Source organism: Athene noctua, chromosome 24 (genome assembly GCF_965140245.1).
Source record: "Athene noctua chromosome 24, bAthNoc1.hap1.1, whole genome shotgun sequence".
Classification (NCBI taxonomy): domain Eukaryota; kingdom Metazoa; phylum Chordata; class Aves; order Strigiformes; family Strigidae; genus Athene; species Athene noctua.
Window position 1 is genome coordinate 4,881,718 of NC_134060.1, and position 24,802 is coordinate 4,906,519.

Sequence of the window (24,802 nt, forward strand, 5' to 3'; positions counted from 1 at the left end):
CTCCATCCCCGCTCGATGCAGCTCGGCATTAACATAAAATCGATGCCCCCTCCCCTGCCCAGCCTGCGGTCACCCCCGGGCGAAACCCTTTAACCCCTTCGCCCCTGCCTCGGGGCACCCATGATGGGGGAGAGGGAGGAAGGACAGAAGGACGGAGGCCAGGATGGGGGTCCCTCCCTTCAACCCCTTTGCACGGGTCCCTGAGACCTTGGGCCCCGCTCTCTGTCCCCAATAGCTTTCATGACACCAAAGGGGAAAATTGGGGACAGACTACAGTGACATGAGCATGGTCCCGAGGGGACTGCTGCGGCACACAATTGCGTTTAAAAGCACGTGGCCAAATCCACGCGGGTCCCCGGGGCACAGCACGGCCAGCACAAACCCTCCAGCTCGGCCCTGACCTGCTCCTGCCACCGGCACCGCTGTGGACAAGGGTCCTCGGCTGGAGACACGCCGGGGTGACATCGTTTCCAGCCGGGAGGGCAGGATGTGGCCCAGGCTGCAGGGAGGCGAAAGCGGAGCGTTAGGAGGGCGGCAGTGGGGAGCCCACGCCACCAGCCTGCCCCTCTGCACCAGGCCAAGCGCCGCATTTACATTTTTATTCCTTTTTAAGTGAATTTTGTGCTGGAGGGAATTGCCAGGTTGGCAGCCCAGCAGAGCGAGGGGCTGATCCTGCTCGGTGCAGCCCTGCTGAGCAGCCGGAGCGCGGCGGGATCAGCCCCTCTGACCGCCCGAGCAGGCAGGAATGGGCAGGAATCAGGCAGGAACAGGCAGGAACAGGGATCGGGGAGCTGGGGCTGGCATAGCCGGGGCTCAGCACACCGGGGTCTGTCCGGCAGCGTCTGTCAGTCCATCGCGCCAAGGCTGGAGGGGCTGCGTGTGGGTGCAGCGAAGGTGAGGGTGAGCCTTCCTCCCCGGGGGTGCCCGGCTGCACCCTCCTCGGCTCTCTGGCCCTTTGATCTCCCTGGGTGCCCACCGCGGCCATGTGGCCACCTCCACCCCCTCCCCAAGCCTCCACCGAGCCGCTGCAGGCAGAGGCTGCTGCCTGCCCCCCCCCCGGCCCCCCACCAAATCCGGGGTGCATGGGATTGGGGTCCCCATGACCCCTCCCAAGCCAGCCCTGCCCTATGAAGCCTCCCTCCAGTTGCAATTAAGTGGGTGACTTTAATTACCAGGGCTGAGCTGCCCAGCACCGGTGCCGGGGGCTGGGGGGGACCCCAACTTTGTGCCCTCCACCCCGTCTGGAGGGCTCTACCCCCCCCCCCCCCCAGGACTGGAGAGGGACAGCACGTGTGTCCCCATGAGCCTGGGGACAAGCGACACCTCACGCAGATGCGCCCCACACAAAGGGAGAGTGGTTTTGGGGTGCTGGGTGCCGAGGGGGGCAGAGCCTGTGGGTACTACCGGGCAGGCAGAGCAGGCAGCCCTGCGGGGGGCAGTGGGTGGCACAGCCCCAAACCCCAGAGCCACCCCGGGGGGGGGGGGTGTGGTGTGTGTGATGGAGACGCCGCCGTAGCCGTGGGGTGCCCCGTGTCCCCCCAGGGTGCCCAGCCCCAGGCGTGGGGTGGCCGGAGCCGGCGGCTGCAATCTGGCAGCGGGGCTGTGCCCACTGCAAGCCGGTGCCAACCGCCTCCTCGCCTCGGCTGGCGGTGCCACGCAATCTGCTCGCCTCGCCCGGCCCCCCCGGCACCGGGCACCGTGCCACGCTGCCCAGCCAAGCCTGGCCGGGGGCCTGGCCCTTCCCGGAGGGATTTTTCCCCGGGATGAGGAAGGGGGGGATGGGGGACGGGAGGGGGGGACGGGGGTGGCCACATCCAGCCCTGCGCTGCTTCACGCCCCCGTCCCCCCCGGGATTTGCTGCCCTTGGAGGAGTCGGGGTGAAGCAGGAGCCGGGGAGGTGCCCAGGGACAGTGGCATGTCCCCAAGCCCCCTGGCATGCCATTGGCCCCGTGCCCCACTCCCCACTTGCCCGTGGCCTCCCCCCCAGCCTGAGCCCCCCCCCTGGATGGGGCCGGGGCCAGTCCCCCCTTCCCACCAGTGCTGGGGAATTCATTAGCCGGCCACAGCTGGGCCCTGCTGGGGAGGCCAAGCTGCGAGGAAAATTAACCTCTTCCTCCCCAGCCTCCAAGCACAGGACCCCCCCAGCAGCACGTCTGCCCTTACACAGAGGAGGGGGCCAGCAGCTCCCCCCAACCAGACGCCGCCCAGGGACCCCCCCTGCTAATTAAACCCAGGCTGCTGCCTCATTAACGCACATGCCTGGGAGCTAGAGGGGGGGGGGGGATGGTCCCCCCCGCGGGGATGCTGGGTGCAGGGGGGGCTACAGGGTGTCCTGTCTGGGGGTGGCTTTGCTTCCCACCTGAGCTTTTCTGGGCTTTTATTTGCAAGGGGAGCTGGTGCTGCAGCCCCAAATGGCTTGGGGGGGGGCGGGGGGGTGTGTGTGTCTTCCTCTCCCCCACAATCCCTCATGCCCCCCCCAGCCCAGCGTGTGTCTGTGCCCTGTGGCTGGAGGGGGTGAGGATACGACCGTCAGTCCTGGATTGACCGAACCTGGGACCCCCCCTGCGTGAGGACGGGTGCCCCCACTCCAAATCTTGCAGCCCAAGGTTGTCCCCCCCCCAGCTGTAGCCACCCCCCCTACCCACCCTGCCCAGTGCCTAACCCCGACACGAGGCAGCCCCGCTCCCTGAGGGGGGGCAGAAGGACCCAGGCTCCCCCCAACTTGTTAGAAAGGTTTTATTTCTCTCTATTTACAGACTGGATTTAAAAAAAAAAATAAACAACAAATCCCTCCCCTTCCCTCCTCTCCCCCCCCCCCCCCCCCCCGATGGCACTGCCCACCCACAGCCCTGCCCCATGGGTGCAGGGGGGCTCCTGTCCATGGGGAGCAGGGCTGGGGCCAAGCCTGGGACTACAGACACCCCCTCCCCAAAGAAAGGGGGTGCCCGGGAGAGCCCCCAGGACCAGCCGGCAGGGTGGCATCCCCCCACGTGCCATCACATTCACATTGTGCCCTGAGTCCCCCCACCAGCCCCCACTAATGCTTGCCGCAGGGGTTTGAGCCAAGCTGCAGCTGGGACCCCCCCCAGAGTGCTGCGGGGGTGACCCCATCCCGTACCCCCCCTCCCGCCTCACGTGGGGCAGGTGGGAAACAGCCCCGGGGGCAGAGCTGCCCCCTCATAGCCTGGGCCCTGGGCCCCACCAAGACCCGTTGTCCCCCCCCAGGACGTCTTGTCCCCCCCCAGTGCAAGCAGAGGTTTATGGCTTTCAGGATTTGGCTCTACTATAAGGAGGGGAGATAAAATGGGGGGGCAAGGGGATCCCCCCAAATACAGGGATCCCTGGGGGTGAGGTGGCTACTGGGGTGAGGGGTATAAAATCTTATAAATTAAAGATAATATAAAGAGGGGGGGTTGAGGTGACCTTCCCCAGGTCAGTGCCAGGATTTGGTGGGGGCTGAGCCCCCCCAGGTGTGCAGAGCTGAGCTGGGGGAGAGGAGATCAGGGTTGGCATGAGGAGGGTCCCCCCAAGACCTCTGCTGCTGAGCGGATAGGGGTGCCTGGGGGGGCACGGAGGGGTACCCCACCCTCCTCCCCCCAGTCAAAGCACTTCTCAGGTTCAAAGCTGGGTGTGAAGGCAAAGAGAGAGATGCAGGGGGGGCATGAGGCGGAGGGGCTGCAGCTTTGCCCCCTCTCTGAGTCCAAAATCCATGTGCAAAGCCCCCTGTCCTCCCCAGAGCATCCCGAGCACCCCCCAATAGGCGTTTTGAGAAGGGGGGGGGGCACAGGCAAAGGGAGCCGCAACCGCCCTGCAAAAAGAGGGAGATTGGCCCAAAAGCCACCCCAGAGCCTGGCTGGGGGATGCCAGCGCTGGGTCACTGGTTGTCCCCCGGCTGGTACTGGGGCTCGGTGGCGGTGAAATAATCCTCGAGGAAGGACTGGAGGTACTCGAAGGTGGGGCGCTCCTCGGGCTCCCGCTTCCAGCACTGCACCATCACCTCGTGCAGGGATGGGGGACAGTTGCCTGGGCACTGCATGCGGTACCCCCGTTCCACCTGCTCCAGCACCTCCCGGTTGTTCATCCCTGCGTGATAAGGAAACCCCCCCCCCCCCCCGCCTCGCTCAGCAACCAGCACCCCCACGGGACAAGCCAGTGGGGAAACTGAGGCACGCGGAGGGACGCAGCGGCATTGCACTGTGGTTTGGGTAGGAAGCCCAGCTTCACACAGGTTTCTCTGGTGGGGAAACTGAGGCACGGGGCAAGGCTTGCCCCTGCCCAGCCCACCCCCCAGGGTACCTGCTGCCCCGGGGGGGCCATACCTGGGTAGGGCACCCGGCCTTTGGTCACCAGCTCAGTCAGGAGGATTCCAAAGGACCAGACGTCTGATTTGATGGTGAACTTCCCAAAAAGTGCAGCCTCCGGGGCCGTCCACTTGATGGGGAACTTGGCACCTGCAAGGGGAGGTAGGTGGGCTGTGGCTGCGGCACCCTGCTGCACCTGCACCCGGGGCACCCCACAGCTGGGCACCCAGCACTGGGACATCTTGCACCAGAGGCATCCTGTTAGCGGAGCACCCTGTACTGAGGGTGTCCTGCGCCCAGGGTGCCCTGTGCTGGGACACCATGTGCTGGGGACACCCACATCCAGGGCAATCTGTCCCTGGGGTACGGCACACATGGGGCACCCAGCTCTAGGGGTACCCAGCACCCAGGTCAACCTGCACTGGGGACAGCCCATATCTGGGGTACCCATCAACTGGAATACCACACATCAGCCGGGCTACCCATCGCCTGGGGTACTCATCTCCCGGGGCACCCATCACCCAGAATACCCACCACCCAGAGTACCCATTCCTTGGTGCACCCATCACTTGGGGCATCCATCACCCAGGTTACCCATCCCCTGGGTCACCCATCACCCAGGGGACCCATCCCCTGGGGTACCCACCCCCTGGGTCACCCATCATCCAGGCCACCCAGCATTGGGGGTGACCTGCCAGGGCCAGGGTGTGTCGCAGCACTTTGGGGACAGGGCAGGGGGGCACGGAGCCAGCTCACCCTGGCGCGCCGTGTACTCGTTGTCCTCGATGAGGCGGGCGAGGCCGAAGTCAGCGATCTTGCACACCAGGTTGTCTCCCACGAGGATGTTGGCAGCGCGGAGATCCCGGTGGATGTAGTTCATCCGCTCGATGTAGGCCATCCCCGCTGCGATCTTGGGGGATGAGGAAAAAGCAGTGAGGATGCACCCCAGATGCACCCCCCTGGGTGAGGACCCCCCCACTCCGTACCAATCTCCCCAGTACCTGGGCAGCCATGTCCACCAGCTGGGGCAGCTTCAGGTAGCGGCCGTCCCCGTCCTTGAGGAAATCCAGCAAGCTGCCTGCGGGCAGAGGGTGCCCGTCAGAGCACCCGAGAGCCAGCCGTGCCCACCCAAGGGTGCCCACCCCTGGCTGAGGCCTTGCAGAAGAGCTGGGGGAAGAAAAACTGGAGGGGGGGGGAGTCTCGTGGGCAGTGCCCCCCTGCTCACCCTGGCTCATGAACTCAGTGACGATGTAGATGGGCTCCTCGGACACCACCGCGTAGAGCTGCACCAGCTTGTCGTGCCGCAGCCGCTTCATGATCTGGGCCTCCTCCAGGAAGGCCTCTGGGGACATGGTGCCCGGCTTCAGCGTCTTCACTGCCACCTTAGTGGTGCCATTCCAGGTGCCTGGGCCAGGGACACGAGGTCACCGCGAGCCCAGGGGACAACCAGCCCCTGGCAGGGCCGGGTTGGAGGGGGTGTGGGTGGAGGGGTTTGTGGATGGAGGGGTTCGTGGGCGCATGCTTCCATGGACGGATGGAGGGATGGAAGGATGTGTGCATGGATGGAGGAGCAAGGAAATCCGAGCAGGGCAAGGAAGGGGCATAATACCACCGTATCCCACCCAGGACAAGGAGTCCCCTCGCCACACAGCATGGGGACAAGGCACCCATGAGCTCATCTTACCCCATTCCCCATCCCTCCACGAGGGAGCCTGTACCAAGCTGCCATCGCCCCCCCAGCAGTGGGTACCACCTGGCACCCCGTGCTGCTGCCTGCCAGGGCAGGTCCGGATAGCTTCTGCACATCCCCTGTGCCCTCCCCTTCACCCCCGGGCCGGCTGGGCCAGCCTTACCCATCCACACGTCTCCGAAACATCCCATGCCGAGTTTCTTGTCGAGGCTGATGGATTCCCGCACTATCTCCCAGGCATCTTTAGCTAATCCCAGGGTCTGGGGCTTCATAGTGGGGCACGCCCGGGTTAGCAGATGGCACAACCCATCGTTACACTCTGCAGGGGGGGGTCGGGGGAGGGGAGGAGGGAGGGAGGGGGTGCGATGGGATGAATGCAGCATGCACGCCAAGCGGAGGGAGCACGGGGCACCGGAGGAAGAGGATGATGAAGAGAGGACCCCCTGGCCTGGTTATGTCTCCTGCTTGTTGTCCCATCTGAACTCGGAGGAGGGCTGCTGGCCCACGCAGGGATGTCATGGGACATCCTGGGGTACCCACTGTGACCCCAAAGCAGGACATGGGGCATTTCCCCATGTTGGCAAGCTGGTATTGCAGGAGCCCTCATCCTGGGGAGGGTGCCAGGCCTGGGGGTGCCCCCACCATCCCCCCCCAACCCACTTGCCCCGGCTTGCCCGCCAGGCCCTACCCATCCACACTTCCCCGAACTGCCCGTTGCCCAACTTCTTGAGGAGCTGGAGGGACTCGCGGGGGATCTCCCACACGTCTTTGGTTTTGACCGAGAGGTCGGCCAGCTTGGGCGTTCCCTTCTGGCATGGCACGGCCAGGCGGCAGCACAGCCCAGCCGCCCGCTCTGCGGCACCGGGACGGGGCGGGGGGGGGCTCATGTCAGCCCAAGCACGGACCCCCCCGCCAGCCCTTGGCCCCCACTCGCTACCCTGGGCATTGCACAGGCTCTTATGTGGTCCACTCACCCCCCCAACATGAACATACATACATGGGGTGCACCCCCACTCCGCCTCCCCCCGGGATGGCCCTGCACACCCTCATGCTGGGCCAGACCCCCAAACCCCCCCGGCTGTGCCTGGGGAGTGGCTGATGCCCACCCAGACCCAGGGGCTATTTACCTTCTCCGGAGAGGCTGGGTGCACCCTGCACCGAGGATGCAGAAGAGGGGGGGACCCTCAGGGGGTCCCCTAATGCCACCACCAGAACAACTCCCTCCTTCTCCAGTTAAACCCAGTTAGTCCAGCCGGCTGCCTCTTGCCAAAAGATCTCCTGGACTTTCCCTATCCCCTCCCCATTGCCCCTCCGTGCTGCCCCCCCTGTGTCCCCCATCCCACCCTACCTATATAGTGCTGGACCAGCTCCTGGACGGTGTCGAACTGGGCACGGGTGGTGATGTAGTAGCCCCCGTTGTCCAGTTTCCGAATCTTATAGTGCTTGACGTGGTCTCCCTTGGCCTCATCCCAGTCCCGGATGGAGAGGGAGTAGGCACCTGAGTGGGGTCAGGGGTCAGGGAGGGACGCGGGGCGCAGCCCCCAGTGTCCCCAGCCCTGTCCCTGTACCTTTTGTCGTCTCGCTCTCCCGGATGAGGAAGGTGCCCCTGCAGTTGCCGTGGCACAGGAGCTGCCTCTCCGCATCCTTGCGCCCGATCTTCCCAAAGTACCACCTGCGGCGGGGCTGGGCTCAGCACCGGGAGGGCACCCACAAGGGGCACCCACGGGGACGCCACACCACGGCCCCTCACCAGCACCCCGGGCTCACACAGGGTGTCAGGACATCTGGGTCTGAACAGACAGGGTCAGGGGCTGCCTCCATCCCTGTGACCCCCGCCCCATACTCACTCTTCTGCCTGGATAGAGTCCACGGGGGCCACGTAGTTGCTGGGGATGTAACCTGTGGTGCCCGAGTTCAGTGACCTGGCCTCCCACCAGTCACCCTCCCTGGGGAAAAAGGGAGAGAAAGTGAGGAGGGACAGACAGACAGACCTGGCTGCCCTGCACCTCCTCTCCCCGCACACAGCACCCCCAGACCCTGCTCTCCCCCACCACAGAGAGCACCTGTCTCTGCTGAGACCACCCAACTCATGACACACATGGCCCTGGCTCTCTTGCAGGTATGGACAGCGATGGAGCTGAGGCAGAGCTCGAGTCTCCAACCCGGGTCCTACGGGGGTACCCACAGCACAGAAGCACCTCCCCAGGGTGACATGGGGGTGGCAGGGGGTCCGGGGGGGGCTCACGTGTTATTGATGATGTGGAATTTCTCCCCTTTCTGGAAGGTCAGGTCGTCCTCCGTCCTGGCCTCGTAGTCGTACAGGGCGATGAAGAGCGTCACACCCCCGCCTGTGGCACACGGAGTGGACCATGGTGAGCCCCCAGGGTCCCCCCCAAACCCCAGCACTGCAGGGGTGCAGCCGGACCCCCACTGCCAGCACCCGGCTCCCTCTTCCTGCTGACCTGTGATGCCCCCGCTCCGCATTTGCAGCGTGTTGGAGGTGAAGACCCCCGGCCCCACGAAGGATGGGGTCGAGGGCATCGCCGTGCCGTGGAAGTTGTTGAAATCAGGGATGCGGGTGAAGATGGTGCCCGGCTGCGTGGGGTCGGGGTCGTACTGGGAGGTGGGGGGTGAGGGGGCCCCCCCCACCTCGCCCCCCACCTGCCCTTTGCTGGACCCTTTCTCTTTGCAGTGCACACAGCCCATCCTGGGCACGGCCTGGGGGACAGAGGCGTTGTAAGCCCCATGCCGCACACATTATCCCAGTTAGAGGCACTGGGGTGCACACATCATCCCAGTTAGAGGCTCTGGGGTGCACGCATCATCCCAGTTAGAGGCTCTTGGGCGCACATATCATCCCAGTTAGAAGCACTGGGGCGCACACATCATCCCAGTTAGAGGCACTGGGGTGCACGCATCATCCCAATTAGAAGCACTGGGGCGCACACATCATCCCAGTTAGAAGCACTGGGGCACACACATCATCCCAGTTAGAGGCTCTGGGGTGCACGCATCATCCCAGTTAGAGGCTCTGGGGTGCACACATCATCCCAGTGAGAGGCTCTGGGGTGCACACATCATCCCAGTTAGAGGCTCTGGGGTGCACGCATCATCCCAGTTAGAGGCTCTGGGGTGCACACATCATCCCAGTTAGAGGCTCTGGGGTGCACGCATCATCCCAGTTAGAGGCTCTGGGGTGCACACATCATCCCAGTTAGAGGCTCTGGGGTGCACGCATCATCCCAGTGAGAGGCTCTGGGGTGCACGCATCATCCCAGTTAGAGGCTCTGGGGTGCACGCATCATCCCAGTTAGAGGCTCTGGGGTGCACACATCATCCCAGTGAGAGGCTCTGGGGTGCACGCATCATCCCAGTGAGAGGCTCTGGGGTGCACACATCATCCCAGTGAGAGGCTCTGGGGTGCACACATCATCCCAGTGAGAGGCTCTGGGGTGCACACATCATCCCAGTGAGAGGCTCTGGGGTGCACGCATCATCCCAGTGAGAGGCACTGTGGCGCACACATGAGCCCCTGCCTGTGCCCCTTGGCTCCAGGAGGAGCAGGGTCCTGCCACCCCCGATCACAGCGAGCTGGGGGGTGCCTGGGCTGTGACATGGGGACACCAGGGTCCCAGCGGGCACTGCCACCGGCGGGGACCGGGCTGTGCTGCCCGGGGGACCTCGTGTCCCCCTGGCACCCATGGGTGCTCCCATCCGTGGTGACCCTACTCACTGCGACGGCTCCTTGGGTCACTTCAGCTGCTCCATGTCACCTTGGGGAGGAGAAGAGGCACCTGTGGACAAGGGGAGGGCATCAGGCGGGGGGCAACGGCCCTGCACGGACTGTAACACCCCTGCACAGGCTGTAACACCCCTGGATGGGCTGAAACACCCCTTTCATGGGCTGAAACATCCCTGCACGGGATGCAACACCCCTGCACAGGCTGCAACACCCCTGCACGGGCTGTAACACCCCTGCACGGGCTGTAACACCCCTGGATGGGCTGCAACACCCCTGCACAGGCTGCAACACCCCTGCACAGGCTGAAACCACATCCCCAAGCGGGTTCTTCTCCCACCATGTCCTCAACCAACCGACCACCTCCCTCGGAGGGGACACACGTGCCCCAGCTGCCCCGAGGCTGGAGGCAGCCAGGCTGGGTGACAGGGAGCCCTCGCAGCGTCCCTGTCGCCGTCCCCTCTGCTCAGCAGGGGAACTGGTGTCTCGGGGGAGGAAGGGCCCTGCTCGCCTCGCTGCGGTCAGGGCCACGCTCTTCCGGCCGAAGCCACGCTCGGCAGTGAAGGTGTCGCAGAGGAGGAGGAGGAAACCAGACCTCTCCCACCATGGCTGCAAGAAGACATGTCTGTCCCCTGCCCTGTCACCTCCCCTGGGTGCTGGACACCCACCCACACCAGTCTGCCCAGTTTGGACTGGGCAGAGCTTTCCAGTGGAGGGCTCTTGGAGCGACACGGCAGAGCTCGCCCCGTCTCCAGCCCGCGAGCGGAGGGAAGGGGACATGGAGCTGAGCTGCGCCTGGCAGCCGTGTCCTGTTCCCTGCGCTCTGGAGAGCAGGAGGAGACCGAGCTTTTGGGGCGGATGAGACGTTTCAGGCGGGTTTCCCCCGTCACGGTCTTTGATTCACTTTCGCTCAGCGCGGGGGGATGGAAAGGGCCCAGCTCTCCCCCTTCCACCTTCACTTTCGACACCAGCAGTGTGGCAAGGCCGCGGCTGTTGCAGACAGGGCAGCGTTGCCAAATCCGAGGAGGCTTGGCTGGTTGGGGTTTTCATTTTTGCTGACAACAAGTGGCTATTTCAGCTAACAAACATCCCCAGCTCTCGCAAACCCTGTCCCCTTTGGGTGGGAATCACCCGCCCTGTTGCCGGCATCGTGCTCAGAAACTTCTCATTTTGCTGAATTTCTGTGCTGAGCATGGCCAGTGGGGCTGCCACAGCTGCTGGCAGGGATTGGGCAAGCAAAGAGCATCTTCAGGGCAAGCACAAGCCCAAAATATCGCAGCACCGTGGGGTTTAGCCACTGCTCGTGTGGTGCTCAGCTGCCGTGCAGCAGCGTTACACGCACGCTTCCCCTTCTCTGGACACCCACAAAAAGCTCGAGCTGGTCCCTGCCACCCCAAAACCAGGCAGGGTGGCACAAAAACTGTCCCCTTGCATCGTCCTTGGGGAGGGGCCGCAGCCGACCCCATGTCTGATGGCTCTGAGCTGGTGGCAGGTCTTGGCTCTGCCAAAAAGGAGCCGCTTGGAGCCCGGGAGCAGATGGCGACCGAGCCCTTCCCGCATCGGCTCCACCGGCACCGGTCCCGGCCGAGCTGCCAGCTCCCGCCCCACGCTGAGACCCCGCCAACTCATCACCCCTGCCGCTGCCCCCACCCCGCCGGGCATGGCTGGACACGATGTAGCCACGTCCCCGGCCGCCTGGCCATCTGCTCCCTGTCCCCCCCATCCCAGGACATGGGGCAGTGCAGCCCCATCCCCAGCTCCGAGCTGGAGCGCGATGTCCCGGGTGCACACCGGTGTCACCCTGTGTGTCACGCCCAGTGCCGAGGCACCCCACGGGGATCACCCCCATCCTCTGCTTCTGTTCCCCTCCAGGGAATAACAGTGATGGAGAGGGGTCAGGATCCCAGTGGGATGCAGCCACATGGAGAGATACGGGGGCTGCTGGAAATGTCACGAACCGGGCGCCGTGGGGACACGTCGGGGTGGCATTTGCCAGGCTGAGGGGGGACCCCCAGCACCCCGGCATGCCACAGCTCCCTGGGGAGGGCGTGAGCAGCAGAGGGCCAGCTACGAGAGGAACTCAGCTGGCACCTACGCAGCGGGAGGAGGAAGCAGCAGGAGCACGGCGTGGGGGAGGAGAGGGGAGGAAGAGGATGATGCTGCGGCTGTCAAGGGGAACCTCAGGCCTGACAGGATCCCAAGCCGTGGGGACGGTGGCAGCCGGGAGGGCTGGGCAGGGACCACAGCGGGGTACCCTTGGGCACCCTGTGCCGTCACCATGCCTTGTCCCACCCCCCTCGCCCTGCACAGCCCTGTCCTTCCCACGTGGCCCCGCACCCCGGCGGTTCTGCCCGCCCTGCCGCAGCCTCCCCAGGGAAGAGGAACCGAGAGTGCTGCACAGCCCAGCACGGAGCCTGCCTGGGCTCCCCCATCACCCTGGAGGCTCGGGACCTCCCTGGTCCCAGAGGGGAAACTGAGGCATGAAGCAGCGCAGGAGGGGGAGGTGCCTCATTAGTACATACGATGCCGAGATGTGTCCCCAGCCCATGCCCAGGAACCCCCAGACCTGGGAAAGGGACAGGAGGACACATCCTGCTTCTGCTGCCCGCTCCTCGGCCTGGCACGGTGGCAGATAGTGGCACGTCCCTGCTCCTTCCCTGCTGCCCCCAGCCCTGAGTCCTGTGACCCAGAGCCGGGGCCCTAGGGTAGAGCCTTGCTCCTGCTCCAGTCCCCCCAGTTCACCCAGTGCCTGGCCAGTCCCCCACAGCTCCCAGAAGAGCACAGCAGCCCCTGGCCTGGCTCAGCCATAGTGGGACCAGGTTCCCCGAGGACAAGGGGTGCAAGGAGGGACGGGGAGGGTCCCACTGCGGCCGGAGACCCCCACACCATGAGCACACAGCTCCGGACTGCTGCGAGACGGGGGACACCAGCAGCGGCAGTGGGTCGGGACGCCACGCTGTGCTGGGAACATGCAGATGGGGTGACAACAGCAAGAGGATCCCCTGAGCGTGGGTTTCCCAGCGGGGTGTTCCCACCCTGGAAGCACCGGTTGTTCCCGTCGGGAAGGTGGTGGTGGCACCGTGCTATTCCTGGGCACTCTCCAGCAGCGATGCCTGCAGGGACACCCCTTCCCCTGCCTGTCCGTGGGCAGGAGAAGGTTCAAAGGGGGCTGCTGGCCCCCCAGACCAGCTGTGCCCCGGCCGGGCATGGCCAGCTCTTGGCCAGCATTGTCTCTGTGCCAGCCCCAGGACGTGGCAGGGTGCCACCCCTCAAAAAGCAACCCGCCTCCACAAGCCCACCCGCCAGTGACTAGGCCCATGTCAGGGGGTGTCCCCTCGCCCCCCACCCTGGGAGGTGATGCCCAGGGTGGAGGGAGCCCCCCCTCCCCGGCCTCCCAGCCCCATCGCTGGCAGGGAAAGCAGGATTTCCGCTGGAAGAAGAGCAATTCCCGGATCCGAGGGGCTGCAGGGGCGGAGGGAGGGAGCCGGCCAGGGCTCCAAATACAATGTCCCAGGAGGAGTGGGGCGGGGAGGGAATTGTGCAGGGCAGGAAGCGGCGAGTTCCTGTCCCTCCTTGGGACACACCAAGGACCGGGGACAAGGCAGAGCTGCAGGGAGCGGGGGGAGCACCCGCTCCGGCCAGGGCCTGAGCCCCCAACAGCTGCCCCTAGACCTGGCTAGGGAGAGCTCAGCCCCCAGCATCCCCCCCACCCCGTGAACACTTGCTGGGCTGGCACACCATGGGCACTGCAGGGCTGGGGGGAGCAGGTGTGTGTGTCCCCCCATCCTGGTGACCCCCGGGGTGACGTGACCTGCCCCCTCCCCAGCACTCGGGTCCGGCGCAGGCGAAGGCACCATTTGTCTCAGCAGCCTCCCCGCCGCGGCGTCGCTGCCGATTAGTGCCGGGAGGACGAGCTGGAGCTGGCAGCTGCCCCCAGCCCTCCCCACACCATGGTCCCGGGTGTGCTGCCCCCCGCTGACCCGCTGCCCCCCAAGACGGGGAGGATGGGGGTCTCCCCCCTCTCGTCCCCCCAGGCTCATTGCAGAGTCTGGTGTTGTCCGGGGGGAGAGGTGAGGGCAGGGCCCGCTGGCAGCCCCCCGGCAGCCGCCCACCCCTCCGTCCCCACAGCTCAGTGCCCCGTCCCAGCCCCAGAAACACCCCACACACAGCGGGGGCAGCTCTCAGCACACACACCCCCCCCAGCACACAACAAGGGGATAGAGAGACCCTCCTCGCCACCGCAGGGAGCAGAGCCCCCCACACCCTCAGTACCCCCCCCCACCCCACACAGCCCCCATGCATCCCCTCCTACCGTCAGCCCTCCTGCTCTGGTTCGCATGGACCCCCGCTCCCACGCTGCCCCCCAGCTCCCGGTGGGACCGCAGGCCGGGGTGCCACTGCAGCACCCCGAACTGCCCCGGCGCTGGGGGCTGGGGTGTCGAGGTGGGTGACAGGGTGAGGCGAGGAGAGCGGGAGCGCCTGTGCGTGTGTTTCCCCTGTCTCTTCAGCGGCTCTCGCAGCTGAGCAAGAGCTTCCCCTCCCCTCGCCCCCCCTTCCTCCCCGCGCTCCCAGCAATGGTTCATTGTACCAGCCAGCCCAAGCTGGGGCGGCCACTGGTTCACCCTCCAGTAACACTCGCCAGGGCCCACTGCCTGCCCGTGGAGGGGGGGGGGGGGGCAGGATGGCACTGGGGGGTCCCTAGTCCCCAGCAGCACGGGGGGATGCTGCTGCGGCTCCCCCAGCTCTGCCCGCTGGGATTTACGGGGTGTGCGTGGGGATACCCAGCTCTGTGGGGTCCAGCTCTGCTCCCAGGGGCAGCCCACGGTGGGCTGGGGTGCTGCCTGCACCCATCCTGAGACAGCCTGGCATTGCCCCATTACCCCCCTGACACCCCCCCCGCCGGCATCCCTGGGCAGGGGACAGCACGGGGACAATGTATTGTAAAGGGGGGGCTGTGACCCTGCAAGGGGCAGGAGTAAGGTGACGATCTGACCAGCAGCCACCCATCTGCTTGGCACTGCTGGGACGGGGTTAACGTGGGGCAGGGCAGAGCCGCGGGGGGGGGGGGGGCAGCAGCCCACCTTGACCAGCAGATGGCTAGTGGCTTGGGACCATGTTCCAGGGGGTCTCCTGTGTGTCCCCCCAGGATGGGGTGCAGCTCCCAGCCAGCTCAAGCAGTTGCAGTGGCCATCGATCGCCCACCAGATACTGGACCCCCAATTTACTCCTTGTCCAGATAAAGTTGCTGGTGGGGCGACCCCAAGATTTGGCATCGGCCACATTGACCTGCAAAAACTTCAGTGAGCTCTGGGAGAGGGGGTGAGACTCCCAGCACCCTGTCTAGGCCCCCCTGCACCCTTCCTGGGCTCCCAGCCCAGGGCACTGCAGCACCCACCCTGCAGAGAGCACCTCGGGCTTTTGGTACCCCCACCCCCAGATCAAGGGGGTCTTGGTGGGGCTCCCTTACTGGGGGAACCCCCCCATGCCAATCTGGCGTTCAGGGAAGCCTCCCCTCTAAGGCAAAACCTCCCCTGGATGGAAATACCCTTTGCAACTTCACCAGGGCCCAAACCTGCACAGCCCCCCCTGGCCCCCAGCCGCCTTCCCACCGCAGGGGCCGGTAACAGCGAGGGGCCGGTGATATTTTTATGTGCCCCCCCACCGCAGTTTCCGGCATGGGGCCACGCTCCAAAGGTGGGGTGAGGGTGTGCGGGGAGGGCAGGGGGCTGCGGTCGTGCTCCAGCCTGGAGCTGGCTGTCACCCCGTCTCCCCACGCAGCCAGGCTGGATTGAGTCCTGGTGGGTGTCCTTCTCCATCTCTCCAGAGCCTTCTTCCTCCTCCTCCTCACCCTGCGGTTAAGCCTCGCAGGCTGACCTCTTTCCTGTGTGACGGTGAGTCCGGTTCTGGCGTTTCCGGTTCTCACGGTGGGGCCAGGGCTGGCGGAGGTCCTGGGTCCCCACCAGGATGGGGATAGGCCCCCCAGGCTGATGCCACGCTGGCCTTGTCACCCTTCAACTCATCCTGGGGTCACAGGGCCCTTTAATCCCAGCTTTGGGGGCTTTCGGGGCACTCTGGGATTTGCGGAAGGGGAATCAGACTCTACTGGGGAAGGAGCCAGCCCTGCGAGTGTCCCTGGGAGGGGACAGGGCACGGGGGGACAAGGGCTGCTCATCAGCGGTCGCCTGCAGAGCAATGAACCCTTCCAGCTCCACCTGGGCTCCCAGGACCCTTCCTAAACTGTGGGCCTGGGTGTTCGTGGCTGGCTTCAGCCCCAGGGAGGGCATTTGCCCTCTGCCTTGAAAAGAGTTGGCTCAGCTCTGCCTGTCCGTGCCCCCCCCCCTGCCCCTCAGCTCCCTACACCCCAGCAGGGTGCCCTGGCACCATGGAGGGGACAGGGCAGGTCCTGGGGTGTCACAGATGCTGAACACTTGTCCCCCCGGGAGCAGGCAGCACGTGTTGGGGGATGAGTCTGGCAATATGTGGAGAGAGGGTCTGCCATGGGCTCCCCCATGCCGGGGGGTCACAGCCTGGCACTGGACATCCCCTCGGGGGAAGCAGGAGCCTTGTCAAGAGGGCTCCCAGCCTGCTCCCCATGTGCAGGATGGAAATGGGGGTGGTGACATATAAATCCCCCCTGAGGAGTGTCCCCATCTCTGCCCCCGCTGCCTGGGGAGGTGGAGCCCCAGCAGTGAGGGACAGTGGGAGCCCCCAGAGCCCTCGGAGGCAGGTAGGAGTGTGGGAGAAGGCGGGTGGTTTCCCTGTGTGGCTGGAGGAAACGCCGCCTTGCCTTGCTAAGCGAGGCTCTCCCTTCCAGCCCAGCTCCTGCCCCGTGCCTCAGCTTCCCTCCTTTGCAGTCAGAGAGGCCAAAGGGGGTGAAGTGCCCCATTTCCAACCCTCTGCCCAAACCCTGGGGGCAGTGGTGGCTCAGCCTGTCCCCTTGGGGCTGGCTGTGGGGTGCTCCATGGCCAGCCCAGCCCTCCTTTCCCGAAGGAAACCCAGCAAAGGGTTCCCAGTGCTCCCAGTCTCAGTGCCTGGCTCATTAACCCCAAGCTGCTCCCAGCCCTGGCCCTCTGCTATGGGTGCTGCCTCCTGCCCATCACCCTGGCGTCAGGGCTGCCTGGCAAAGAGCTCCCTGGCCCCAGGGAGCCTCAACCCTTGCACAAGGAGGGCACACACAGCCCCAAGCACCCCAAGTTGAGGGAGTCCCCACAGATCCATCCAGTCTGCACACCCCACCCCACCCCCCCCACGTTGCTCGCGGCTCTTTGGGGCTCATCCTGCACCTCCCGTCCCCTTCGCAGCACCCAGTGTTGCTCCATCTCCCTCCGCAGGGACCCTGCCGAGACACGCTCTCCCTGACAAGCACCCCAGGGTGCCCGGCCCCCCGCGCACCCCGCCAGGCACCACATGATGCTGGTTCCTTCCCTCCTCTGGGGAGGGCCCCAGCTTCTGCATTGGCTCTGCCGGGTTTTGCCGTCGCTGGCTCCGGTTTAAAGGTGAGAGCTGGTGCTGGGCGAGCCAGGGCGGCGAGGATGGGTGTTGTTCGCTGGCTTGTGGCCTCCACGCTCTGCATTGCTGTCCGGGGTGAGTCTGTCCCCGCTGGGGACACCCCCAGAGATGGGAGCTGGGGGCACCCAGGCAGGTCTCGCTGCCCTGCTGGGAGCGCAGGGCAGGGCTGGCTGGGGAAGTGGTTTCTTGTTGGGTCCCCAAAATTGCAGTTCCCCCAAGACAGTGTTGGGGTGGGGTGGCAAAGTAAAGGGAGGGGACGTGACGTGCCTTGAGGGCTTGGTGGGGTGAAAATAAAGCTAAATCGAGGCAGATGGGCTTTAACCTGCACACAAGCCCAAGCTGTTTCCCTGGCTTTGCTGCCTGCGGGGAGCGGGCAGGGAGGCAGGCAGGCTGTTGCTGGAAGCAGCAGGAGGGGATGAGGATGGGAGGGGGGGAACATGCTCCTACGGGACCCCCCTTCCGGGTGGCTGTAAAGTCGAGGGGAGTTGTGGGGTTGCCAGATCCATCGCTGCTCCTTCCAGCCCAGGCAGTGTCTGTGGGTGCCCAGACTCAGGGTGCGACGGGCACCCATGGGACAGCCTGGGGTGCAGGCAGCAGGTGCTGCCAGTCCCTGCCTGCCCCGGGTTTTGGGCGCAGAAGCAGAGGCAGGTCTGGTCCCTGTTGCCCAGGGCAGGCACTGCTGGGCTGCTCCAGGCGGGGAGGAAGATGCTGACGGAGGGAAAGGTCCATGTTCCCAGTGGCGGGTGTGTTGGCGTGGGGTTGCACAAGCCGGGAGCCTGGAGGGAGGTTTGGGAGGTCACCAGGAGACACCAGGCGGGGCCAGCCAGCCCCCTGGCACCCCTCAACCGTGCCCTGCTTGTTGGGGGACACCTTGCCTGCATCCCTCCTTGGACACATCACCCACGACCATGGCCACCAGCCCCAGGGTGGCAATGACTGCCACGGGGACAGGGTCCCCCCAGCCCCCCCGCAGCTGGGGTTCACTGGGGATGCAGCAGCGTGGGGCTCACAGGTTGTGGCGTGGTGCTGAGCCCCAATCCGGTCCTGCGAGGGTGTCAGTGTGTTGATGGCCTTTGCAAGTGCCACGGGTGGGCTCGTGGAGCTGCTGCCTCGCACAGGGAAGGGGAGCACCTTGCTCCAACTGCCCCGTTCCCAGCTTGGCCGTGGTGGAGGGACACCCCTCACTCACTCCCGCCCCTCTCTGCCTTTCAGGACAAGACTATGGGTTCTCCCGCTCACCCCCTCACTTCGGTTCCATCTACCACGTCCGAGGTAACGGGACCCCACAGCACCCTTTGCCATGGCAGGGGAGGAGTGGAGGATGCTCAGCACCAAGCAGGACCAGGCCATCCCAGTGCCAAACGGGGGCAGCTTCCCACAGCTGGGCACTCAGCAGCTTGGTCAGCTGTGGGTCTGCAAGCTCTGGGGGTGCTGGGGGGCTTGGGGAGGGATGTCAGGGTGCTGAGGCCTCGGAGCTGACCCATGCCCCATGCTGGGGGCCCTGCAGGTGTCATTAACCTGCCCTACGCTGAGATCGAGGAGCCCTTTGAAGCCTGGTACAACCTGACAGGAAACAAGAGCCGGATCCAGTATTACGGGGGTAAGCAGGAGGACATCGACCTGCTCCGGGCTCTGCCCGCCCTGCCCCAGCCCTGGGCAAAGGGAGGACACAGGCACGACCACCGTGCCTCAGTTTCCTCTTCCTGCTGGCACAGGGCAGGTGATCACCTACCAGCTGGCAGCGGTGAAGCCTTACGGGATGCGGTACAAGATCACACCGGAGACCACCGAGAAGGAGGTGAACACCAGGAAATGCTTCCAGCTGCCCGGCTCCAAGGAGGACGTGGTCAAGGCTCAGAGTGTCTTCCCCAGCATTGACGGCTTCAAGGTGAGGGAGCCGGAGCCTGGATGTTCACCTTCAGGCTCTGGCCGGGAGCGCTGGGCAGCTGGAGAGGCTCCTCTCCATCCCAGGGGGGGTGCAGGGTGCTGGGACGGGCCAGGACATGTCCCCGCACCCCGGGGCGCAGGGAGGGTCACTTCTCCACCCGGATCGGGGCCGGACTCCCGGCTCCTTTCCCAACCCCGGCAGCCGTGTTGGGACGTGTCGCAGCCCACACGAACGCCGGTGTTTAGGGATGACTCGGGCAAGTCGCTGCACGGCGGCTCAGCTCCCGCCGGCCCCAGCCTCCAGCCGAGCTGGGCACAGCAGGAGGGGTGCAGCACGTGAGCTGTGGGGACAGCAAACTGTCACCGAGCTGGACAGCAAGCTGGACACATGTCTGCAGGACGAGAGCTTGGAAACACACGGAAAAAACCCGGAGCCTTTTGGAGTGGGGATACAGCCAAGCTGCCCCCAACTGTGGCTGTCTCCTGGGCACTGCTGAGCCAGACAGGGGGGGTCTGTCCTGTGTTGCACCCCAAATCCTTGCCTCACTTTCTGCCCCACGTATGGCTGCACTGAATGATCTTCAAGATCTTTTCCAATCAAGATGATTCTGTGACTCTATGGCTACGTGGATCTGGCCCAAGAGCCCAGTGGGGGCTGGTGCAAGGGGCTGTACATGCACTGGGAGCAATGGGCTCCTCTATGGTGAGGGGAATGCGGGGTCCCCACCCAGAGCTCCCCTCCCTGATCCCACATGTACCCCCAGTTCCTGCGGGAGGAGTACTACCAGGGCCGGTACTGTGCCGTCTGGCAGAACGTCACCCGTTGGGCGCAGAAGAAGAACGTCTACACCCTGTGGGTGACCAACTCCAGCTGCGGGGTGGCCCCTGTCCACTACGAGATGCGGGGCTACAACAGCCTGCTGGGCTCCCACTACGACAAGTACGAGATCGCCTACACCGACTTCGACAACAGCTTCCCCCCCTCCATCTTTGACCTCCCCATCAACGGTGAGTCAGGGAGGGTCCCCCCCCTCCTGCCCGTGGGTCTCGGGCTGCTGACATCCCCTCCCTGCTCTCCAGAGACGAAGAAGTGTGGGGTCCTGCCAGGGAGTGTGGCGGAGCACCGGGTGCTGGCGAACCCCATGGAGGACCTGGTGGGACGGCACCAACCCTGGGCCCACGAGGTTTTCCACCACTACCGCAGGCGGCTGGGGCGGCGGTACGGCTCGGCACGGGAGCTGGAGCACAGGCAGAGCATCTTCGTGCACAACATGAGGTACAGGCAGATGGGAGGGAGGGTTCCAACCTCCTCCGGGGTGCCCCTCATCCCCAAGGAGTTGCACTGCTGCCACGGTGGGTGATGGCGCCGGTGGCTGACGCCGTCCCCACCGCGACGGCAGGTTTGTGCACTCGAGGAACCGCGCCGCACTCTCCTACACGCTGGCGCTGAACCACTTGGCCGACCGCACGCCCCAGGAGCTGGCTGCCCTGCGGGGCCGCCGCCGGAGCGGGACTCCCAACAACGGGCAGCCCTTCCCCACCGAGCTCTACACCGGCCTCATCCTGCCCGAGAGCCTCGACTGGCGCATGTACGGTAGGTGCGGGGATGCGGGGACGCGTGGTGCCTGCCCTGCTCAGCAACGGGAAGATCGAAGCAGGGTTTATCTGGCAAAAGGCAGCTTGATAAAGCCTTGGCCCTTAGTCTGGTGCCCTGGGGACAGATGTGACATCTGAACCCACGTCTGGCTTCCCCCATGTCCTCATCAGCTGGCAGCAATACCCCCACAGCTTGCCCCAACCCAAGGGCAGGGGTCCCACAGGTTGGCTGGTGCATTCTCCACCCCCCACCCCCAATTAGCCCCAAGCTCTGGCTGTGTTGCCCCCGGGAGCACGGCAAATCCTCGATTCCACCCGTGCTCTGCACTGGTGAGGCCACACCTGGAGGGTTGTGTCCAGGTTTGGGCACCTCAATCCGAGAGAGATCTCGAGGGGCTGGAGCGAGGGCAGAGGAGGGCAACGAGGCTGGGGAAGGGCTGGAGAATCAATCCTGTGAGGAGCCAGGGAAGGAGCTGGGAGTGTTCAGTGTGAGGAGGAGGAGGCTGAGGGGAGCCCTCATCCCTCTCTGCAGCTCCTGACAGGATGTTGTGGAGAGGCTGGGGCTGGGCTCTGCTCCCAGGGGATCAGGGACAGGACAAGAGGGAACGGCTGGAAACTGCCACAGGGGAGGGTCAGGCTGGGCAGGAGGAGAAAATGTTTCCCAGACAGAGTGGTCAGAGAGTGGAACAGGCTGCCCAGGGAGGGGGGAGTCCCCATCCCTGGGGGTGTTTAAGGGTCGTTTGAATGAGCTGTTGGGGGATGTGGGGTAGGGGAGAACTTTGCAGAGTCGGGCTGATGGTTGGACTCGCTGATCCCGAGGGTCTTTTCCAACCTGAATGATTCTGTGGTTCTGATTCTGTGATTCCTGCCTCAGTTTCCCTTCCACTTACCCTCATCCCCCAGAGCCACCCCAGCCTCTCACCCCCCATCCCGCTGTCCCCAGGCGCTGTGACCCCCGTGAAGGACCAGGCCGTCTGCGGGTCCTGCTGGAGCTTCGCTACAACAGGCGCGATGGAGGGTGCCCTCTTCCTCAAGGTGAGAGTGGGGCCGTGTCCCACATCGATGGCCAGGGCGCTTGGAGGGTGCCCGTCCCCATCCCTGCAGCGTGTTCCCCCCCCGCAGACCGGCGTGCTGACCCCCCTGTCCCAACAAGTCCTCATCGACTGCTCCTGGGGCTTTGGGAACTATGCCTGCGATGGGGGCGAGGAGTGGCGAGCCTACGAGTGGATCAAGAAACATGGCGGCATCGCCAGCACCGAGTCCTATGGCACCTACAAGGGGCAGGTGAGGGTGGCTCCGTGTCCCTGCCGGGGTCCCCAAGGTCTTGCAATGTCCCCCCAGGGGCTTTAAAGCCAAGGTGGGGCCGATCAAGATGGGTCAGAGGTGCTAACAGGCTGTGGAGATGGGGATGTTACCTCATCCCCAAGGCACCAGGCTCCCTGCGCTTCAAAGCACAGTCCAAAGCCAAGCCCCGGGGCTCAGCCAGGCGATTTCATCACCACGTGCCTCAGTTTCTCTTCTTGCAAAACAGAGACAAGACTCCTCCACCCATGGGTGGTGCCATGGGTCGCTCCATACCCTGGGGTGCAGGGATGGAGCAAGGCTGCCCAGGGACAGGGACGTGGCTGCAGGATGCAGGCAACAGCCTCCCCAGGGCTTTGTGTGCAGAGCCACCCCCCCGTGCTGCGTGTGGGCAGCGCTGTGTCCCTGCAGCAACCGGGAAAATGTCCCCACCATGGTGGGCAGGGGAGGATGGAGCGGTCAGAGCTGGGACGCTCTCACAGCTCGAGTCCCAGATTGTCCCTTACATCAGAGCCGAGCTGCACAGGGGCAGCCAGGGGGGGCAGGGTCCCAGTGAGGGGACCTGGGGGCTCCTGATGGTACCATGTGTGTCACCCCCTGCACGCTGCAGAATGGCTTGTGCCACTACAACCAGTCTGAGATGCTGGCCAAGATCACGGGCTACGTCAACGTCACCTCAGGCAACATCACGGCGGTCAAAGCTGCCATCTACAAGCATGGCCCCGTGGCCGTCAGCATCGATGCCTCGCACAAGACCTTCTCCTTCTACTCCAATGGCATCTACTATGAGCCCAAGTGTGGTGAGTCGGGTGGCACACGGGGCATGGGAGGACCTGGGTGCCCAGGGAGGTGTCAGGACACCCAGGATCCCCCCCTTGTTGAGCAGCTTGGGCAGGGGTGGAGGAGGGAACCGGCTCCAGTGCTGTCGGCAGTCCCAGGAGCAGGGATGCTCCCAGGACAGGGATGTTCTCTGGACAAAAAAAAAATCTTTCATGTTGTTCCCTGCAGAGAACAAGCCAGGAACGCTGGACCACGCGGTGCTGGCCGTGGGCTACGGGGTCCTGCAGGGAGAGACCTACTGGCTGATCAAGAACTCCTGGTCCACGTACTGGGGCAACGATGGCTACATCCTCATGGCCATGAAGGACAACAACTGTGGCGTGGCCACCGAAGCCACTTACCCCATCCTGGCCTGAGCCACCTTTCAGCTCTGCGGGGAGAGCCCTTGGCAAGGCTCTGGGCACCCATCCCTGGAGGAGCCCCTTCGGTGGGAGCCATCGTGCAGCAGGAAACTGGGGACACGGCGGGACAGGGCCATGGGGTGCTGGCCAAGGAGCAGGATGGGGACCCAGCTGTGGCCTTGCCAATAAAGACCCTAGAAAAATACTGGTTTGCTTCTACAGGAGCGATTCAACTGCTGCCCACCCAGCTCTGCCCCCTTTGCAGACCCCAGTGCCTGCAGCGTGTGACACATCTGTCCCTTGCACAGGTCCCTGTCCCCATGCTTGTTCTCTTTGTCCTGTGGGATCACAGGGGCCTCCCGGGGAGGGGACGGTGCCCTCCTGGCAGAGCCAGCTGGCTCTCGTAGACAGTTCCAGACACCCAGTGCGAGGGGAGCGGCTTTTCCAGCCCTATCTCTCGAGGTGGAGCACAAACAACCCCAGGGATTTCTGCTGAGACGAGAAATTCCCGGCACGGGGTGTTGGGGAGGGGGGAAGGCATCCACCCTCTGTCCCACTGCCCTGCTCCCTGTTGTGGCTCCTGACAGTGTTTGTCAATGCCACGAGACAGCCTCCCTGTGCCCGTGGGGCTGCTCCCCTCCAGGGGAAGGCACTTTACACCGTGGCTCACCTGGGTGCTCCTACCCTGGACTTGAGCCCTCCTGGGAGAGAAGTGTCAGTGCACGAGGGTCCTGCAGACAAGGTGGGGAGGTCTCTCTGCCCCGACCCTTCGTGGTCTCCCATCTTTGCTGGTGCATCCTCAGGGCAGGCTGCACCCCCACACCAGTGTGCCACGATGGCCATGGTGGGGGTCCCTGGGGAGGTGCTGCAGCACTGGGGTGCATCAGCCCAGCCCTACACCCTGGGGTGCAGCTGAATCCGGCCCGACTCGCTCCCGGCAGCACGTGCAGCCAGCCCACGCCGAGCCCTTATCGCCTTTGTTTTGGGCTCGAGTGGCCCCACGGGTGCTGGCTGTCACCTTGGGCTGGGGGCCAGCTGGATGAGCAGCAAGCAGGAGGGGTGAAGGTCACTCTGCCGCGGTGACAGCGCTGCTCTCCACCCTGGGTCTGTTTTTCCATGTAGCCCTTGACATTTCATCTGCATCTTTCCCTCTTTTCCAATTAAAATCCCCTAAGCACAGTCCTGGGCTTGTCCTAGGGTGTATTGGGAAGGATGCAGAGATGCAAACAGCCCCCATCTCCCCCCCTGACTGCTCGGTGCTGCCTTTGCTCCTGCCCCAGGAGGGCTGGGAGCACCCCGAGGGGCTCTGGGGTGCCTGGCAGGGTCTCACTGCACCTCATTGCCCCTGGTTGCTGCAGACGCTCCCCCCCTGCTTGCAGCACACTGTGTGCAGCAAATCCTGGCTGCAAACTGCCACCCAGGGTGGGGGGGAGCACAGGGACACCCCCAGCACCCATCACCAAGCTCCGGATCCATAGGGCACCCCACCTTTGCCCCAGGGGATGGCCCTGCCATGGGGTCCCACAGGGATCTGGGTCCCACCCAACCCCACAAGCACACAGCCTCGGCACCCACCCTGGTGCAAGGGACCCATGGG

General features: G+C 64.8%; 2 protein-coding genes across 3 annotated transcripts; one reads left to right on the forward strand and one right to left on the reverse strand.

The window, feature by feature from the left end:
- Nucleotides 1-3,154: 3,154 nt before the first annotated feature.
- Nucleotides 3,155-14,233, reverse strand: FGR (FGR proto-oncogene, Src family tyrosine kinase). 2 transcript variants are annotated; one of them, XM_074926107.1, is made up of 13 exons: nucleotides 14,043-14,233; nucleotides 9,725-9,785; nucleotides 8,454-8,709; nucleotides 8,237-8,339; nucleotides 7,839-7,937; nucleotides 7,560-7,663; nucleotides 7,340-7,489; nucleotides 6,680-6,844; nucleotides 5,527-5,706; nucleotides 5,303-5,379; nucleotides 5,058-5,211; nucleotides 4,320-4,451; nucleotides 3,156-4,083 (listed from the first exon to the last, which is right to left on the reverse strand). In XM_074926107.1, the coding sequence occupies exons 3-13, from the start codon at nucleotides 8,695-8,697 to the stop codon at nucleotides 3,875-3,877; spliced, it is 1,617 nt and encodes a 538-aa protein (XP_074782208.1). In that variant the 5' UTR covers nucleotides 8,698-8,709; nucleotides 9,725-9,785; nucleotides 14,043-14,233; the 3' UTR covers nucleotides 3,156-3,874. The 2 variants fall into 2 exon arrangements, with proteins under 2 accessions (XP_074782210.1, XP_074782208.1); XM_074926109.1 differs by lacking the exons at nucleotides 9,725-9,785; nucleotides 14,043-14,233 and having other exon boundaries at nucleotides 3,155-4,083; nucleotides 8,454-8,721.
- Nucleotides 14,234-17,262: 3,029 nt separating this feature from the next.
- Nucleotides 17,263-23,236, forward strand: LOC141969964 (digestive cysteine proteinase 1-like). Its single transcript, XM_074926220.1, has 11 exons — nucleotides 17,263-17,314; nucleotides 18,452-18,511; nucleotides 18,747-18,839; nucleotides 18,955-19,127; nucleotides 19,891-20,134; nucleotides 20,207-20,402; nucleotides 20,527-20,720; nucleotides 21,666-21,757; nucleotides 21,845-22,006; nucleotides 22,635-22,824; nucleotides 23,033-23,236. The coding sequence occupies exons 1-11, from the start codon at nucleotides 17,263-17,265 to the stop codon at nucleotides 23,218-23,220; spliced, it is 1,644 nt and encodes a 547-aa protein (XP_074782321.1). The 3' UTR covers nucleotides 23,221-23,236.
- The last annotated feature ends 1,566 nt before the right edge of the window (nucleotides 23,237-24,802 follow it).